General features: G+C 36.7%; 1 protein-coding gene across 1 annotated transcript in view; it reads left to right on the forward strand.

The window, feature by feature from the left end:
* Positions 1–19,199, forward strand: part of SRBD1 (S1 RNA binding domain 1) — a 118,494-nt gene that overhangs the window by 10,583 nt on the left and 88,712 nt on the right. Inside the window, exons 9-13 of the mRNA XM_088524271.1 lie at positions 1,629–1,725; positions 2,405–2,540; positions 6,819–6,922; positions 11,646–11,753; positions 18,136–18,293. Coding sequence (XP_088380397.1) covers positions 1,629–1,725; positions 2,405–2,540; positions 6,819–6,922; positions 11,646–11,753; positions 18,136–18,293 — 603 coding nt within the window. The remainder of the gene's footprint in view (positions 1–1,628; positions 1,726–2,404; positions 2,541–6,818; positions 6,923–11,645; positions 11,754–18,135; positions 18,294–19,199) is intronic.

The following is a 19,199-nucleotide window of genomic DNA, read 5'->3' on the forward strand; positions in this document are numbered from 1 at the left end:
ATTCAGAAGGGACTGCTATTTCTTGCAGCATAAACATTTCAATTTTTGAAATTGGTTGCACCTATTTTCAGCTTTGTACTGAAAATAGTGCAACTTGGGTTTATATAATGTCTTTTTGTTTGAAGGGTGCATAAGAAATTGAATACACATAGGAACTGGGTCACTTTTATCAGCTTGGGAGTCAGTTTGACAGCCTATGTGCAGCTTAATCTGAGAGAATCTTTGTTGAAGTCAAAAGGATCAGTTTGTTGTTGTGCAGAAAAGTTTTCATTTGGTTATTAATATTCAGTTCTTCTAATTTTTTTTTGTGCTTTTAAGCTTCTACTAAAAATATTTTTAAATAAAAGCAACAGGTCATGTTTCAGTCATGTATTTGAAAGTTATTAAAACAGACTTACTTCATTCTTATATTTGTATGCGTTCCATATTTCAGTATTACTTTAATTATGCAATCATGTACTCTTTACGATGGATGCTACTTAAGTACCCTTGTGAGTTGTGTTGGTGAGTGGGAGCTTTCGGATTATTTCTTTAATTCTCATTAGCTTCATCCTGTGGTATCCGTTGAACTTTTGTGCTAGAATTAATAAAGACTGTTTCATCACATACATTTCTAGTACTTACCGAGGTATCTGAATGCTTCATAATAATTAATATTCAATATAATTCATGCTTTATAATCCTTATTTTCTCTGTTTTATGTTCTGCTCTGATGTTACTGTTACCATACAAAACATTAACCTGTGGAGGTGAGGAGACAAATTCCACAACTTTTGATCTTGTCAGGCACTTAGTAGTACATTTTTAAATCTTATTTTCATATTTTTACTATTCTTTCTGGTAGGTAAGTTTAGCTTCCCCTTTTGAAGAGAAAAGGCAAGAAGAAATTAATGTAGTTTGCAACTCTATAGCCTTGTAAGGAGCAGGGTTTTGAACCCTACAAACTTGGCTTCACATAAGCTCTCTACCTATTTACCTATGATGGGAATATGTTGCTATAATCAAAGGATGGTTGCCAGAATAACCTTCTAGCCTTCAAGATCAACAGAGATAAGATGTGTAAAAACTTAAAACAATGAATTTACCTAAGTAGGTAATCTCCCAATTATCTAAATATGCGAATAGTCTATCCAAGTTACATGCCTTTGGCTTCCAGTACACTGAAAGGACAAATATCAACAACATGGGGTTCTGAAGTAATGATAATAGGTATTTTCAAAACACTGTGGGGAGGCAGGTATGGAATGAGAGACTATTTTAAAGGTATGTGAAAAATAATGAATCATCTAGAAAAGACAAATATGGGATTTTTTTTCGTATGTCCTAACCTAAGAATGGAATACAGGGCTTTTGGCTCAGAGTAACTAGAATCTGTGAATTCCAGAAAACTAGTAGTTGTCAGAGCTCTGCGGTTTCTTCAGAGCCTCTTGCAAGGCATTATCCAGTCTTGGAGAAAGCAGAGTGAAAAATAGTGTAGGGCACAATCCTCTGACAGTCCTGCAAATGAGTCAAACATCTTTTGTTGATTTTCTTTCGGCTTGTATATATTTCTTTTGTGCTTATGCAATTCTGTAAAGTACTTTGTCATTTTAGCCTTCTTATAGTTACCAAACATTTTTTCCTTTAAGGACTTTCAACCATCCAGGAAGTAGAAGCTGGAGTACAGCATATTTTAGCTGACATGTTTGCAAAGGATAAAGATACACTGGATTTCATCAGGAAATTGTAAGCTTGGATTTACTTTCTAAACTTTTCAAATTGTGGGCTAAAAGTTGGCCTGCTAGCGTGCAGATAGACAATTTGCTATTTTCTAGTAACATGAAAATGGTTTTACTCTTGTATTGTGCCTGTTCCTTGATTTGTGCTCGAGATCCGCCTGTCTGCGGTGGAGAAATCCACCTGTGAGCATCGCAAGATGTTGCGATTCCCAAAGAGTGCAGGATTCTCCATAGCCTTGTTGCAGGTGGGACTGTCTTGTGCAGTTACAAGTGATCTACAAGGGGGAAAAATACCATACTATAAGGGAAATCTGCTGACATTGGGTAGATATTGCAAATGCAACATCTCTTCTATATGTGGGCTACTTTTATAATTTTTTCTTGTTGTTGTTACAACTTCCTAACACGTGAAATTTTCAAGTGACAAAACTGAAGTGCAGATATTGGCTTTTCAGTAACCCTGCCTTTCATGAAAAGGCTTGGGTCTGCATTTTCTGAAGTCTGCCTTCTTTTCTTGGTATGTACCCGTCAGTATAGTCATTTCAGTCTCAGCATTACGTACGTAATTCGCTTCTGCGTGATGACAGAGTTAATGTAACTGTGCAGACTACAAACTTCATTTATACTTAATGTAAGCACCTCTTTCTTGTTCAAAAGCTCCTTAACATTTTGTTTCTTGTATTTAGATGTCAGAAAAGATACATCTGTATCCAGTCAGCCTTGGCAAAGGCATCCTCCAAAAATATAAATGAGAAAGATATCGATAAATTCCAACTATACCATGAGTTTTCTTGTAGTATAAAGAGCATTCAGCATCATCAGGTACACCTACAAAATTATTGTTGTTATTATTTGCAATTTTAACTGTAGCAGTGATGACTGTTTTTGAATTTTGTTGATTTAAAAATGGTTTTACTAAGATTAGATTTTACGTTTCTGCTACCAAAGATAACAGAGAGTTTTGGTTTCTTGAAATACAAGACTAAACCCAAGCATTGTGTTAAGAAATGGAGTAGTGTACCCTCAGCTTGTCTGTTGTCTAACTGATTCTTAGTAAACAAATATAACAGTTTGGCCAGCAGCAGAGATTTCCTTACTGGTATGATTTGTTTTCTATAGGGTGATAAAACATGTGCTTCCCTCTCCCTCCTCCTTGCAGAACCAACCCAACTGAACAGGCTCTGAGGAATGTCCCATGCACTGGCTCGTGCAAACAGGGATATGTTTAGCAGCTGAGCAATGCTGCTGCTGTAAAACATCTTGGGTTTGTCCCCAGCTGCAGGCCTAGACCTCTCTGGCTAGGGAAAGCAGTGACGGATGAAGCCGTCAGGCTCGCTGCGAGCGACCGGTGCCTCCACAGCTGCGCGTTGTGAGTGAATTAGACTGGATGTTCAAATAGTTTCTGGGACGGTGACAGTATGGTTCCGTCTAAAGCAGAATTCTGCTTCCATTTTGCACAGGGGAGGCTTGATCAGGGAGAGCAAGGGCTAGAAACCAGATCCTGATCCTGTGGCTCTGCTGCTTCTCACCCAGGACATGTCCTCATTTGGTCTATTTGATGTTAAGATTAACTCAAAATCTGTGTTTATTTCAGCGCGTTTGTTTTTTTTATTAGATGGTAAACTTAATGCCTCTTTCTTATCCTCTTCCTGATATTCAGCAAAATACTATGTTTTCACCAAGTAGTCCTGTTATCATTTGGTGTCTTCTGCACTCTTACTTGTTGTCCTTCATCTTCTGTGTGTAACTATTATTACTTATTCTGCCATATTGAACACTTCTCAATTACTAATCTAAGGAGCACAAGTGTTGTGCTTTGATGAAGTTTCAGGACCTCTTTTGTGTTAGCCAAGAAATAAATGTGTTTTGTGATAGTCTTTGATGTACAGTTTGCCATTTAGGTACCTAATATTCTCAAAATGTTATACCTTTGTCATTTTGTTGTTTTTATTAACTTTTTTTTTTTATTTTTGCTTTTGATGCTGAAATAAGGAAAGCAAAATGTGTTTTATTTGCTGTTTCTTTCTTAAATGTAGATTCTAATATTACACTGCTACCCTGCTAGGATCAGTTTGTCACTTTTCTTTTCTGGGATTACAGTCTTACTTTTTAATACCTTAAGACTTTTCTTCAATGTCTTAGGTGAAAACACTTTATTCAAAAAGCCTCATAAGTATGTGTGTTTGGAGATGCTGTGAGGAAAGTGTTTAAGAAGTTAAGAATTGATCCTGCTTTGGGACAGGATTCCTAGAGAAGTCATGAATTTGAGGAGGAGTTTTCAAAAATCTCTAACCCTTCAGGACTATATGCAAAATACGTGCTTGGGTGCAGTCTGTAAAACTGATTGTTTTAAAGGTGTTTTCTACTCCTTTGGTGACAGCTCATAGATGAGCCTTCTTCATATATTTAGCTGGATGGGAGAGTGGAAAGCATCTTAAAATCACCTCTCTGCAAACTTCCACAGGAAGGACTGTATGTATTTTTACAGATAAAATGCCACACTGAAAATGGTCACTGAGAGCCTTTATCAAATCTTATTCCATTTATCAAAAAATACAACTTTGATATTATACCACCGATTTTCAAGTCACAGATTTACTGAGCTCATTAAGCTTCGCATGTACTTTTTTATTAATAGATAAAAATTGTTTATATTATGTTTACTATTAGTGTGTAGTGTAGAGAAGATAGTTCTGCATGCTATGCCAAGGACTTTTTACAAGATACAAGTCTGTATACAACTTCAATTCTGCTGCACATTTATATGTAACTAAAGGCAATAGGAGTAAACTTATTTGTTATATGCAAGACAATAAACAGTATCTTTATGACCAGATATTTTTAACCATGAGTGTGCTTGCAGTATATATTACACTAAGTATAATGGTGTGCCAGGAAGCTGCCATTTCATGGGCTGTTGTTCAGCCTTAATAAAAGGTGCCATTTACATTTAGATATGCTATAACTAAGGGGAGGAAAAAGGCCTTTTGCCGGTGTATTGGAATTTCTGACTAACAGTAATAAACAGCAGAGCGTTTGTGTGCTCCACAAAGTGGCATTCCTCTATTTGGAGAAGATGGGCTTGGTAGCAAGAAAAGGATGTATTCATAACCTGTATTGTTCGAGGCAAATGCTCTCTTTTCAGTCTGATTAAAAATACCAAAGAAATTGAAGTGGCAAAATATGGAAAAACTTATTCAATGATTTTCAGCAAATCTGGAACCTAAAGATATGTGGTATAATATGAATTTTTTTGATAAGTGAAATTAAGATTTCATAAGTGAAATAGGTCAAATTATTGTTCTTGCTTTCTTTTTAAACAACTGTTTTTTCGCTAGCCCTCAGCTGGATCTGTTTCAGGGTTGCTCAAGAAGAGTCTTTCTGGGAACCCAAGAGATTACGTTGTGTCCATTTCAATGTTACTTAAATAAAAAGTGCCTGCCTTCAGGAGAAATGAACTAGCTTTTTTTAAATTTATTTTTATTATTTTTATTTTTTTAGTGGCGTATTTCCTAGGTTGTAGTTCTTACCAATTCAAGTAATTCAGAACAGGATAGAGAGGCTGTTTAAGAATAAAAGTGTTAACAATATTTGCTGGTGCAGTACAGCTGTTCTAAGGTTGTCTGCATGCAACATTCTGCAGATTCATTGCCTGTAAACAAAATGTGATGCAAATATTGACCCCACTAACAGTGTAGTGAATGATGACAACATAATTCTATCAGATACGTTCTTTTTCCTGAGCATCATTTTGATTTCGTTTTAGTTTGACATTTAGCTCTTTTTTTAATAAAATCAGAATAAACATGGGAGCATTTGATTTGTTAAAATATGTCTTTCTAATCTCTACATGAAAACATTTGCTTTGGCAATGAAGGTACCTGATGCTATAATATTTCACATGCAATTTTTATTATTAGCTTTGTTGTTCAATGATATGTCAGGCCTGGTATGTCACAAGAGCAGTAAAGCTGAGGAATATAAATTGGTACGATGTCCTGGAGTCATTTTAAACCATTGTATTTAACATATGTGACATGTCTGAGTTAGCTAGTGATTGAATTAAAGTTCATGATTGACACAGAATGCTCTGTTGTGACAGTGCTTAGGGCCTGTTACATACAGCAACATGTGTAGTAATACAGGAATATCAACTTTTAGCATTTTTCTAATGGTTTCTGCACTTTAAAGAATTGTGGAAAGAAAAATGCTATCTAAAAAGCTGTATTTTATTTGTAGCTGTTTCTAACATGTTTTATTTTCTTAAAACCCTTAGTGTCTTTATTAGCCATTTTTTTTAGTACATACAGGTCTGCCTCAGGTGAACGTTCATTGTCTTCATAGTGGGATTATTTAATAGGGAACTCTCAGTATCTGCCGTTTATACCATGGTCCTGGTTTTCAATGTATAGTTACAAATGTCCGTTTAAAATAGAACTTTTTATACAGATAACACTTGTGCAAACAGATTTGTATTCAACTCATGAATATGCATTTATACCCACAGGACTGTGCCAGAAATATGTGCATGCATTTTAAGGCTGGAGTATTAATATTAATTTAAATATGTATATACAATATTTTCAACTGTTTATCAGCTACGTTTAAATCAAGAACTCATCCTCTTACAAATTAAGCTGATTACCATAGTGTCCCATGTTCTGATTCATAATTAATTTTAAATTTGGATTTGCTCTTGGGAAGCAAAACGAAGCCTCAAGCATAGAAAAAACTTTCTCACTACGTGATTTCTAGTTATGATTGGAATCACTTTTCCATTAATTTCTTGTATTTTAACTTGGGTTATTAAATAAGGTTATTTTGGCAACTAAATTCATGCAGACTTGTATGTAAGATAAACTGGGTCTTGGGATTGCAGACTGCAGGGAAAATGTATGCCATATTCTGGTGCAGCATGATTTAATCTGTGTTTAAATTGTGGATGTTATCTGTGTATGCTAGTACTTTGTGAGCTGATTTACTGTACCACCATTGTGATTTGCTCCAGAATGTCAAGCAAGCGCGTACACAAATGTTGATAAGTTTATCTTTTGGATATTTTGTGTGTCATCTGTCTCTGCCATTTATGTTTGCACTCAGATTCTGGCCATTAACCGAGGGGAAAATCTGAAGATCCTGACAGTGAAGGTCAACATTCCTGACGGGGTGAAGAATGAATTCCATTGGTGGTGTGTCAATGAAAGGTCTGCATAGATGAATATTCTTGCAGAAATCCTTTTCCCCGTGTCCTTCCACCCTTCCCCCCTGCGCAGCACGAACAGCCACATACTGAAACATACCTCACATGTCTTTTTACATTAAGAGAATACTTCGAACAAATATTTATTAGATTAGATAAGAATTAGCCAATCACTAATTGAATTCTTTATTTCCACCTGCTGCAGCATTATACTGAAAGAAGATGCTTTTGGCCATGTGTTGGGAATGCTGGCACTGTTTTTTATTCAAATGAACTTTTAAAAATATGCAAAGGCTTGATAAAATGTGGATATATTTTGAAATTACAATATGCATTGCATGCAGTGGACGCTAACAGGAAGGATTTGCAAAATTGAATATATCTCTCCATTCTAAAAATACTTTAGTATGTCTGATTAATATTTAAAGGTGACACTCTTCATAACATGACATAAAATTGAAAAAAAACATTGTCACTTCTAATAAAATTAAAAAAAAAAAAAGAAACTAAAATCCAAAACATATTAGTTTAGATCTCTTAATTAAATAACTTCTAAACATGATGGCATTCATTTACTTTTTTGTTTGTTTTACATTTTGCACATAAAACCTTTTTTTTCCTTTTTTCTTTTGTTGTAAATATGTCTTCGGCTCATGTCTGCCATCTTTATATGAGCTGAATTTGTGCATTGTGATCTCTGATTATGTCAGAAAACTGGACTGCAAATACTGGATGGTTCTTTTATTTCTCACCGATTTGCTCTGCAAGTCACTTTTTTAGGCTTGTACTAAGTCTTCTTAAGTGATGCAAAACTCTTCAAGATTCTGTTGGAAAACATTAGGTTTAAGTTAAGGTTGTTTAGTTCAGTATTTTGTTCAGTATATTAGTCCTGTTATTGGAAAATGAGTTTTGGCCCCCTTTAAGAATATTGTTATACAAACTTCATGTATTTTGCTTGCGCGTGTAAAAGGTAGTTTTCTCTTTTCTAATAATTTGAGATATTTGGTATTCCTATGAGAATGTCTTTAAAATACTTACATTTCCCTTAAAATTCAATTAACCCAGGAAGGGAAGAAGTCGGGAAAATGTATTTCTGTAATATTTAAGTTAGATAGTGTGATTTTTTTTTTTCCTTCTTTACCAATTCCAAGAAAGGAATATAGTAAAAAATGTACCTCTCGTCTATAGAAAATCAATAGATCTCCTTTCAGTATGGAAACCCTGAAAGAATTAAACTATTTCTCGTCCAAATAAGTGCGATCTGAACGTAGCAGTAAATCACTTCTCAGGGAAGTAGCAGGCTTCATAAAAGCGCTTTAAGTCTCGTTTAAGTTTTAGTGTGTGTGATAGAAATCTTTTTCCTCGCCCTGGCATGTATATTTTGTAGTCAAGAAATATCCTTTAGTCTTGCTTTTGCTTTATCCGTGACAGAAGTTGGAAGCACTATGAGCCACAGCTATTGGAACAGCTTGCCAGTGCCACACAAATGAAAGTGGGATGTAAATGGAGATATTTTTGGTTGATTACAATTTTATGAGTCATCCTGAGATAAAAAGAATATGGACCTTGGAAATGGAACTGTTTATTAATATTTAACATTCATGAGGCTATATATTATCATAAGCTTTAATATTTAGGAGCAACTTTTCCTCCATCAAAAATTTTGGAAGGAATCATTTTAGTACATCTTCATGGATTAACTGCTATGGCAAATTTTGATCTTTCTTGTTAAATGGCTATGAACAGAGTTATCAAATTGATGGATATTTCCTACTGAATGCATACTCTCCTTTAAAAGCTTGGAAATCACTGCCAAGGATTATTTTTATTGTGGGGACTTACTGGGTAGAACAGAAGGTCAATAATATTTCCTTGGGACAAGGAGTTTGAAACTCGAGGAAGGTATTAACCAATTTGCTCAAGGTCACACACGAAGTCAGCTGCAGAACCAGAAGTATCACCTAGCTGGAGAGTTTGGCCAGTCTCTTAGCCACAAGCCGGTGTCACCTACTGCCTATTGAACCAGTAACGGATATACTGCCTTTAAATGTCCTCCCAAGGGCTGTTCTTAGCGCTAAATGCTGCTGAATGGAAAGTGGATTTGAAGCCTAGAATTCTTCGTTACCCTGTTGAACTCCGTGTAGCTGCCCTCTAAGCGGACTTGTGATTTCCTTGCAAGTCCAGTATGTATTTTAATGCCTGTAATGGCATTTAAATTTTCTTGAAATTCATGATTTGTGCTCAAAACTCATGTGGAGTGGATATCCTTCAACTTGATGCTACAGATAGAGGTAAAATGCATTTTTTACAGAAAATGGCATCCCTGTGGTTTGACAGGATACAAAACTCTGTTAGCACTAGGACTGCTCTGGAACAGTGAGAAGGAGCCAGAAGAGCTACTGCTTTGCTGGTTTTCAGACAAAAGACAAGAGGGGCGAATTTTCCAAAGCAGGATAACATCTTAAAAAAAAAATGACTTCACGGCATGTTCTGGACACAATTTTCAGATCTTGTGTGAAGTGTTATAAGGCTTTAAAGGAATGTTTAATGCATGGCTAGCAATTTGGTATGACTTTCATATAATGGCTTGGAGGAAAACAAATTAAACCTCTTCTTTAGGTAATTCAGGTCTAGATGACTGGCTGTACTCTTCCTGGAACAGTCATTAATTAACAGTAGTTGTTCTTAATATCTGGACTGCCTAAAATCTGTTCATGACGTATAATATAACACACCCTTTGACATGTATTAGTAGTCAAAGCCACTTAGGTTTAACATGGTCCGTGTTCTGAGCATGTGTTCATAGAGGGCTGATTAGCATATAGTAAGGTAATACTGTTTATATGAAGCTTTTCTAAATGGAGATACATTTAAAGCATTTTAGAAGATGGTTTTTGTTAAATAATCACCTCTCTTAGGGAGAGGTTTAACTCGGTTTAGATGATATTTGAAGGTGTACAGACATGCTTGTGCTTTGCTTTTAACAACAATATGGATTTTTCTCTTTCTTCACAAAGTACTGGAATCAAGAAAAATACAGTTTTTTCTCTGAATTAACTTTACTATTTGGGTAGTCTTAGTGATATGCCTAGAACTGGTTTTGTAGTACCTTAGGGATTTATAACAGGATTTTGCTGGAGTCACTTCTAATGATATATAGGCAGGTAATAAAAATATCTGGCGTGATAACCTATGTGCTGAGAAAAGCTTTACTACCTAGCTTTAATGGGTGGAAGAGAGAGGGGAACTGCTTTCCAAATTAATTCCTGTATATGCTGAGGATACTTCCTGGGGGAATTGAGTTAAACTTCACACCTGTGAAAATGTCATGTTTACAGGATTGTGGGACAATAAGGGGAATTATAGTTTCTGGCGGTCTCCATACGGATGGAAAAAGGCTCCAGTCACTAACAGGTATCATAGAGCTATTAGCAAAGGCTCTTAGCGAAGCGATGAGGTCATGTGGCTCGGAGCTCTGGAAGTTGTAAAACTAAATGGTAGGCTTGACTCTGCTCCCGTGTCTGCGTGCATTAAATGCAGTGTTGACCTGATCACACCCTTCTCAACTATTATATATGCAGACATTTATAGAAGCAAAGGGTGTTATTGGAAATTGTAGATCCCTTTAAAAAATGAAAGCTGTGTGGACAGCTTTCAGTTTAGGGTTCAGTCTGGCTTTCAGGAACAGTTTAGAGTTCGCGTTATTTCTGAGCTGCGTACAAGTAAACAAGCCAAGAGTGAAATTCAGACCTGTTTTTGCTTGGGCCTGCATCTGGGCATGCTTTTAGATGGCCAGAATTCTATCATGTCACATTTTAACAAAGTCTTACAGAAATTACCCAGATTTAAAAAAAAAAAAAAAAAAAAAAAAAAGTTCAGAGGTGTGTTTTTTTTCTGTATATATTTTTTTTTTCCCCCATCCCATGGTACCATTGAAAAAGATAAAGGGTAATGGGGTGCCTGGGATCTACATTCTGGGGAATTTTGAAACAGAGAACAAAATTTAACTAACTGTCATTGTGGCCCTGACCACTCTGCACATTATCCTTAAAGAAGGGAATGCTCAAAAGCCTTTGGCTTAAAATATGCTAGGTTTATTTGGTATTTTTTGATTCCATTTTGCCTTTTTGTTTATTATTTGAATAATAATAATTGGAATATATGGATATTGTTTATGTTTTAAATATATCTATTAAAAGTAAAAGAAAAAAAAAAATTTGCAAACTGACTTTTTTTGAACAGGTACTGCCGCAAAATTGATAGGTTTTATTGTCAAATTGAATAGAGGCTCTATTTGGATTGCATTCATTATTTGTCACTATTTTAGCACTTGAATTTCTGTGTGGACTTTAGTGAGGTTGGTAGAGGATGTTTGGTCATTTTTTAGGTGTCGAGGAGTAGCAATCAAGACAAATGTCATGGTAATATGGAACCAACTTCTTTCAGTTGTGGTTAGTTTTGCACTTAGAGAACTAAGTGAAGAGTAAGATTTAATTTATGTTCCTTGAATTTTCTGTAAAACATAAAACATTATTTGAGCTCTAGTAAAACAAGGACCACATTAATGTGTGATTCTGTTCATGATTGAACCTATGACTTCATTATGTAAAAGCCATGGTAAATCTGCCCTTTATAGGGCAATGTAGAAGACTTTTTGGGAAAAATCTCTTTTTATCTGAGTTTTTTGCATGTGTGCTTAAAATGTATGTTTCTTTACTGGAATACAGATGGAGACCAAAACAATTTGCAAAACCAGAGTTAATGAGGATACTACAGAATTCAGTAGAGGATGCATATAAGCGCCTTATATATCCTCTCCTCTGTAGAGAATTCAGGTAAGTGCAGAATTAATGTTTATTTTCATGTTGTTTTCCTAATTTCTCTCTGTCTTTTGTTAGAATTTCTATTATATTTGAAAATAGTACATTTTTGACAATGTGTGTTTTCCCAAGAAGTGAACTGTGTAATCTTGGTGCTATTGATTTCTTATGTGTCCCTGTCCAGTTTGGACTGAGATAAATTGTTTCTATGAAGTCACAGAATAATAAGCATGTTTGATACTTTTAGAATATGCTCTTTTTACTGACTCTTCCATCTCCACCCTTTCACACTCCATATTCTCCTTTTTTTGCATTACTTGCCAGGGACAAATACCTGATCTCTGGCTACTGAAGAAGAGATACTTATGAGTTCTTGTGGTATTGACAGTACATCTATCTAACGAAGTGCAATTTAGAGTTACATTACAGTTGCATCATTATCCTCATATTAGCATTTACCATTATGCCACTGAGTTTTCCCAGGATCTGCTCATGTCACTGCAAGAACAGTGTCAGTGGCACTATGTTCTGGCTTCATTTCTACCTGTCTGTCTACAAGGAACTGACAGAGCAACTGCAGGGGCTGGAAGTGTCTCTTGTATTTGTCATTTCCATTTCATGATAAATATAATAGCCATAATGTTAGTCTGATGCTATTCCATAGATACTGAAACTTCTCTAGAGAATTCAGTAATCTTATTTCTACGGATAATGTAGTAACAGTGTCACTAGATGAAGTGTTACATATAAGATGCTTAATATTGTTTTTTCAAAACGTAAAAAAAATAAAAACCTCAGTGTCAAAGTAATGTTAAATAGTGCATTTGCATGGTGAAGTAGAGGAGTTAATTTCTTAAAGGAGCATATGTTTACCAAATTTAGCAAAAAATCTACTTTCTAGAAGCATTATTTCTCTTATGAGGTATGGTGTCAGACTTAATTTGCATATGAAGTTTCCTTCTTGGCTAGTCTCCTTGTGAGGAGAGAAAAAAAATATACCATTTATTGTTTATATTGGCAAGGCTTCATCTGCATTAGTCAGATTTCTTTATATTTTCACAAGATCGGGATTTCTCCTTGTTCAGCTATGCAGACAACGATCTTGGGAATGTTCTTGGTTTATTATATGGCTTTAACTGAAACACTTAAAACCATATGCTGAAGATATATCTTCTCTAAAATGGAAATAATACTGTTAGTACATTTCTTGTGATAAATTACTGCGTAAGAACGATTCCTTTATATACTCTGAGGGAGCGTATTTTCTCTTCAGGGACGTAGGGATGAGGCTTTCGTTAAATGTCAAAATGCAGCGCTATAAAATTAACCCCAACAAACTGCCTTGTGGCTGTGCTGAAGTATGGCAGCACTTCCCATATTCCGTAAGACAGGAAGCTGGGAAGACCAAAGTAGCAAGATCTTCCTCTGAGAGAGTGGCCAGCATGGTCCTGCTACCACTTCCTTGTCTGTTTTGTCACTTTTTTTCTGCACCTCTGAATTAATCTTGGTACCTAAAATAAAACTAGCTTTGTTTCTCCTTAGTGAAGAAGAGGCCTTTTCTTTCCCCCAGAACATCTGTCAAGAGCCTTGTGAAGCTGCCTACCAATGGGGTTCTTGTGTTACAAGCACCAGAGAAGCTCCCAAAACATCAACATTTTAGCTTCAGGCTAAAATCCTGGTCCCTGCTCCTGGCACTTGCTCTCACGAGCATGCTTGGCTGGGGCCTTTCCCCATCCAAAGGAAGTGGCAGTTAAAACTTTCAACAGTAGATACTTCCAATGGCCTTTGGGTTGTTTCGCTAAAATACGGTGTGTTTGTGCAGTACTTTACAGGAGTGGTTGCTTTGACTGCCTTGACTGGTCACCCTCATGGTGAGGCTGGTTTTAGCTGTCATGAGTTTTGGGGGTTTTCAAAGTGTTGAGATCATTCTTCCTTGTGACCTTAGTGCATGTGGCTACCTAGGGGAAGTGACATGACTACTGTTTGGCCAAAATGCCGAATATCTCATGACAGTGAGTCCAAGCGCTGCCTTCTGTCAAATGTGTGACAGTTGTTATTCACAGGCTTCTGGGAATCAGGCTCTTTTAGGCAGATGATCTGCCTTTTTAGTGGTGTTTGGCTTCATTGAGAATAGGGGAGATATATGGGCTCTTCAAGCTGCTTCTCTTGTGTTTTGGCCTCATCCTTCCTACCACAGGTCTGTTTTGGTCAACACCTTTTTCTTCTTTGAATTCAAATTTTAAAAATTTGAATTTGGAGTGTATATTTTCATTACACTAAGGGGTTACTGCAGTGGTCAATTATTGCAGATTTTTCTGAGTTTCTTTTTGTTTTGAAGTTCTTCCCTTCCTTCCCTTCCTTCCTGGATGTAGCTCACAAATGAAAAGAATACAAAGCTCAAATGAAATGAAAACAAAGCTTGCTGCCTGTTCCGAGGAATCCATATCTGCTTGTGTTTTAGTCTTTGTGATAACTTGGCACGATGGGCAGTATCTAGTTAGGAAAAGCCCAGGAATGAAGTGATGTGAGATGAGCCCTGAAACAGATCTCCTATAGAGAGGAATGTAAAACACCTGCCAGTTGTATTCTTGGCCCTAGAGCACTTAACCCTTATCCTTCTTTTATTCCTTATTCTCTCCCAGCAGAAGCTGTTTCTTAGGAGTATCAGCAAAGGACTGCTAAAGTACTTAATATCTCCTTTTAACCTAAGTATTTCCACCCCCTGCCCTTTTTTAATTATTAAATGCTGGAGCAGAAAGTTTCCAAGAGTGCATTGAAAATTCTGATGATCAAAAGGATAAAACTTGCCAGCAAGACAGTTACCTTATTTATTGTTTAATTTCCTTTCTTCCATTCTCTGCGGGACACCATTATTTCTCATATCTGGTATAATAATGTCCAGTATTGCTTTTGGCACTTTGGAATACATTTTATTTTGTTGCAGTACTGCATGGAATAATTCCATCAGGATTTGATACAAGCGAAGTGACATGGACGTATTTTTTTTAATGGATAATCCTTCCCTAATTTTCCATGCTTTCTCCAAGGGAATACTTTCTTCTCTGTCTGCAGAGACGCAAACATTTCTCTGTATATCTTATTTCACACCTGAAGCTAGTTTGCAGACATTTTTCCATGGAAAGGATTGCATCTCAGATTGTACATGGAAGTGAGGAGTTCTAAATTTCAGTTTGAAATGGGAATCTTCTAACAGTGCTCATAGAATCTAATAGTCATTGGGTTGTTTGCTTCTGTTGCAATACAGCTGTTGATGATCTGATGCATGGGTGCCTTTTGGGCTTTTAAGAGAAGGGCCTGAAATTGTGACTTTGTCAGTACTCTTCATAACATAGCAACTGAGGAGTGTGGAACTTTATTTTGAAAAAAAAAAAAAAATCATTGTTCTTGTGTTTAAAGATGGGGACCACTATTCTCCTTTGCCTTATATCTCCGTAATGTTAACATGAACTGTCATAAATTGGAAAAACACAAAGCTGGGCATCTTGCCACTTGGATGAAGCCAGTGATGCACTGAAAAAAAGAAAAAGGATATTACATTGTCCAAGGTAGCTTGATATTTGTTCAAGTATCAAATGACCATCCAAAACTTAGAATTAAGGGCCGGTGCCTGGGACGGTAGATCATGTTATTGTTTCAAGTGTTGAGTGAGAGGCAGTTAGAGAGGAAAGAGAGGTCTATATTTGAAATTAAAAAGACAGGATATTATGTAATAGCAAGGAGATTCGTTATGTTCCCCCCACGCAGCTGGCACTTTCTGTAACATTTCCTGTTACTATAAAAGCTTCTGTATATCCATGCCAATTCCAAACATGACTTCCATAAGGTGCACGTAACTAATAGCATGTGTTTAGGGGCAAATTTAATTCTTGCACAAGACCCCCTTCACAGGTGGACTGATGTGAAATTGCTGTGTGGGAAGACTTGGCCTTGTGGCCATGGGGAGCCCATATTTCAGGGACAGATGAAAGGTAGAATTTGGGCTCTGTCTCTGCATGCAGAGTTTTCAGTCCAAGAGCATTCAACCATTCTCAGTTATAGTCCACTTAAAAAGTTCATTTCCACACACACTGGTTGAACCAACCACCTCCAGCCCATATCTCTGGGCTCCCTGTGGAAGAAGGTGCTTTGGGATTTGGATTAGTTTTATTTAACTCTTCAAGAATGTGGCACGCTATGATGCATTACTGAAGGATGCTGTACAACTGGATGACCAGGCAATGAAATAGCAACTGAAATTCAGTGGAGATAACTGTAAAGTACTGCTTACAAGTTGAACAGGAGATTGGTTGTGAACTTTTGAGAGATGAACCATGTCAAGCTTAGAAAACATTCTGAGCTGGAAATAGTTGGAGGCTAGAATAAGTTCATGGGACAGGTATATTAGGGCTGTTATTTCTGCTATTCTTGTTTCCTGTAGAGAGGCTTTTAGCCATAGCTTATAGCCACGGTTGGAGACAAGATACTGAGGTAGAGTGAAGAGTTGTTGTCCAAACTAGCACAGCCATTCACATATTCTTGGTTTTAGTGGCGGTGATGTCCAGGGCATCAGTTCTTTGGTGTTGAGAGGACATTTGAATTTCTAGGGAGTCTTTGAATGCGTGTTTACCCCTCACCTTCTAGCTCTGAGTAACATCTGTGTTAACTTAGTATAATCCATACAGAAACAGTGTGCTTGGGGAGGGAGTGGAGGTGGTGAAGGAAATTCTTATTCTTTTGCACATTCCTTAGAAAATTCTCTATCAGTAATTCATGGAAGAGAACAGCTGAGCATTAACAAGTTATGAAACAAATTTAGCACACCTGGGCGGGGGTGGTATGTGGGACAGAGGGGTTAAGTGGTTAAGTTTCTGAGACTTTTCCATATGTCCTGAAGCCTGTTGTGTTTTTTCAGTCATTCCTCTGTTTGCTTGTTTCTTTAAAATCATTTTTAATTCTCCTGGCTGCTCTGACCTTCAGACTGGGCACAGTGGCCTGGCTGTGAGGGAGGCTGTGGAACCAGCTGCATGTAAAGTGCTGTCAGACTCGCAGACACCCGCTGATGACAACAGCCTGTCTGTCTGCACCCACAGCTGCGTAGCCCAAGCCGGGAATGACTCAGAGGTCAGAGACACGGACCGTTTACCACAGATTGGCAGGAGGGTCTCTAATCCGCTTCACAAATGAGACATGATGAGGACTTACCAGATCCGGCTTTTCCACTGTGAAATGAGATGGAGCTAAGTTGGGTATATGACTGAATCTTTGACACGCTCAAGTCAGACTCTTTAGTCTTCCCACATCTGAATATAATCACTCCTTTCAGTGGTGGGTTTAAAAAAAAAAAAAAAAAAAAAAAAAGGGAGTGGTAAGAATAGAGTTAGAATTATGACTGCTTCTGCTTGCCTAAATGTCCTAGTTATTGACCATGAAGTGCAGTTGGAAATGAAAATCAATATCTGGGTTTAAAACCAAAACAGAACAGGTAATGAAGAATATGCGTTATCCCATACACGCTTCTGTCCCTTTGCGTTCTTATGTAAGAAGTTATCCAATGGCAAAAATACTTGTCCTTTCCAGTCATTTCATCACTGGAGAGACAAATAAGACATCGTGCATCTTGTACACCTTCACTTAAAACTCTGATCCTCTCGCAGAAATGAGAGGGCTTCCTGCACAGTGTTAAAGCCACTCAAGTTGATCCTTGGTGCACTGTCTCACTTCCAGTCCTTCTCTTGAAAAACATGGAAAGAGAGAAAGATAGGGAATATAATGAGCTGTGACCTCTGATTTGTGTTTTACTGAGCAAGCAGAACACCCTCACAGAGCAAATCAATGCACTTCAGTTATACTGGTTAAATAATAGAATTCATAGACCAGACTAGATGTCTTTTGCTCATACTGTATGACTTATTCAATTGGGTAGTGCCTTCTTGTTTCTTTCTTGTCCATTTCTGTCTTAAGTGATGATCCCTCTTCTCCTAACCTCTGATATTTCTCTGGAATGGGGAAATTACGATGAATTCGACCCATGCCTTTTTTCAGACCCATTTTTTTTTTTTTTTTTTGCAAGTAGATAAAAGCTTTGGTAGGAAACTGCTCTTCACTAAAACTAATAATGAGTGTATGTTTCTATTAAAGCTGGTATGTGTGCACACTTTTATGAGACTTAGAGGTATTTTTACTATACTTGTAATATCCATTTACGTTCTTAGAATCAGAATGAGATGGTCATATAACTGTTCCTTTTAAAAAAAATGTCAAAAACTTCATTGAAAGTGCAATGTTTATTTGAAGGTAATGAAGACCTATTGGGAAAAGCTTACAACTTTGGAACAATTCAAAAGTGTATTTGAAAGCTAAGTGGAGGAAAAATGTTTTCTGCTTTCATCCTTCTAAGATCAAAGTTAACATCTGATGCAGAGAAAGAGTCTGTGATGATGTTTGGAAGAAATCTTCGGCAGTTGCTTCTGACCAGCCCTGTCAGGGGTCGTACTTTGATGGGAGTAGATCCTGGCTACAAACATGGCTGCAAGTTGGCTATTATTTCACCAACCAGTAAGTGTCAATTCTGAATAGTCTTTTGTCCTGAAAGGACAGTTAAATGTCTTCAATTACTGTAAGGGATGGTCGTTTTTTTTTTTTTTTTTTTTTAAAAAGGCAGGTTTTGTAATCAGATTTTTAGAATTATTGTTTTATTTGCTAATGATTTGCTGTCATGCAAATTCCCTTTTTTGAGCCTAAGGCTAAATTTTGTGTGTATGAAATCCAGTGTCCCTTTTGGAATTTTATTGTTTTCTGAAGTAGAAGTTAAAATCCTCTCTGCCCTTTTGAATACAGGTTCAAGTAATTGTGCCTCTCAGTAAAGAGCACACTTACTATTTGTATTAATTAACAAAAAAAAAATTAAATATTTACTATCTATAACTTAGCTTTTTTCCATCGGTAGTATCTTGGACATCTGGACTTTTTTTTTAAATCAGTCTCTTTAGTCTTATGTGTGTTAATGTGCAAAACTACTACTAGGTTTGATTTTTAGACGGATGTAGGAAAAAGTCCTACTACTGCACCTTCATCTGATCTGGAGATCTTCTATATACCCATGAGATATTTCTTGTATCCATGGGATATTCTTGTATCCCTTGTATTTTGTCTTTGCCTGTTCTCTGAGAATATGTCCACTCAGCACGGAGGAAGGGAAATTGTCATTTGTGTGTGCTAAAACACTAATAAAGGTAAAGTAAACAGTTATTAGTTTGCAGTGACAACTCCAACTTAATTGTACCTTGAGTTGTCAATACCAGCTAATACTGAATTGTTCCCAAGCTCAATAGTTAGGGTTATGGCAAGAAATGAACGTTTCATTTTGGAGTTGTGGCTCTTGGATTGCACAGCGAAACCTGGCTCTCTATTTTTCATCTCTTTAATGGATCTATAAAATGCACAAGGCTGTAACAATAAGTC

Source organism: Tinamus guttatus, unplaced genomic scaffold (assembly GCF_059628265.1).
Source record: "Tinamus guttatus ecotype Peru unplaced genomic scaffold, ASM5962826v1 Tinamus_guttatus_pri_ptg000208l, whole genome shotgun sequence".
Taxonomy (NCBI): domain Eukaryota; kingdom Metazoa; phylum Chordata; class Aves; order Tinamiformes; family Tinamidae; genus Tinamus; species Tinamus guttatus.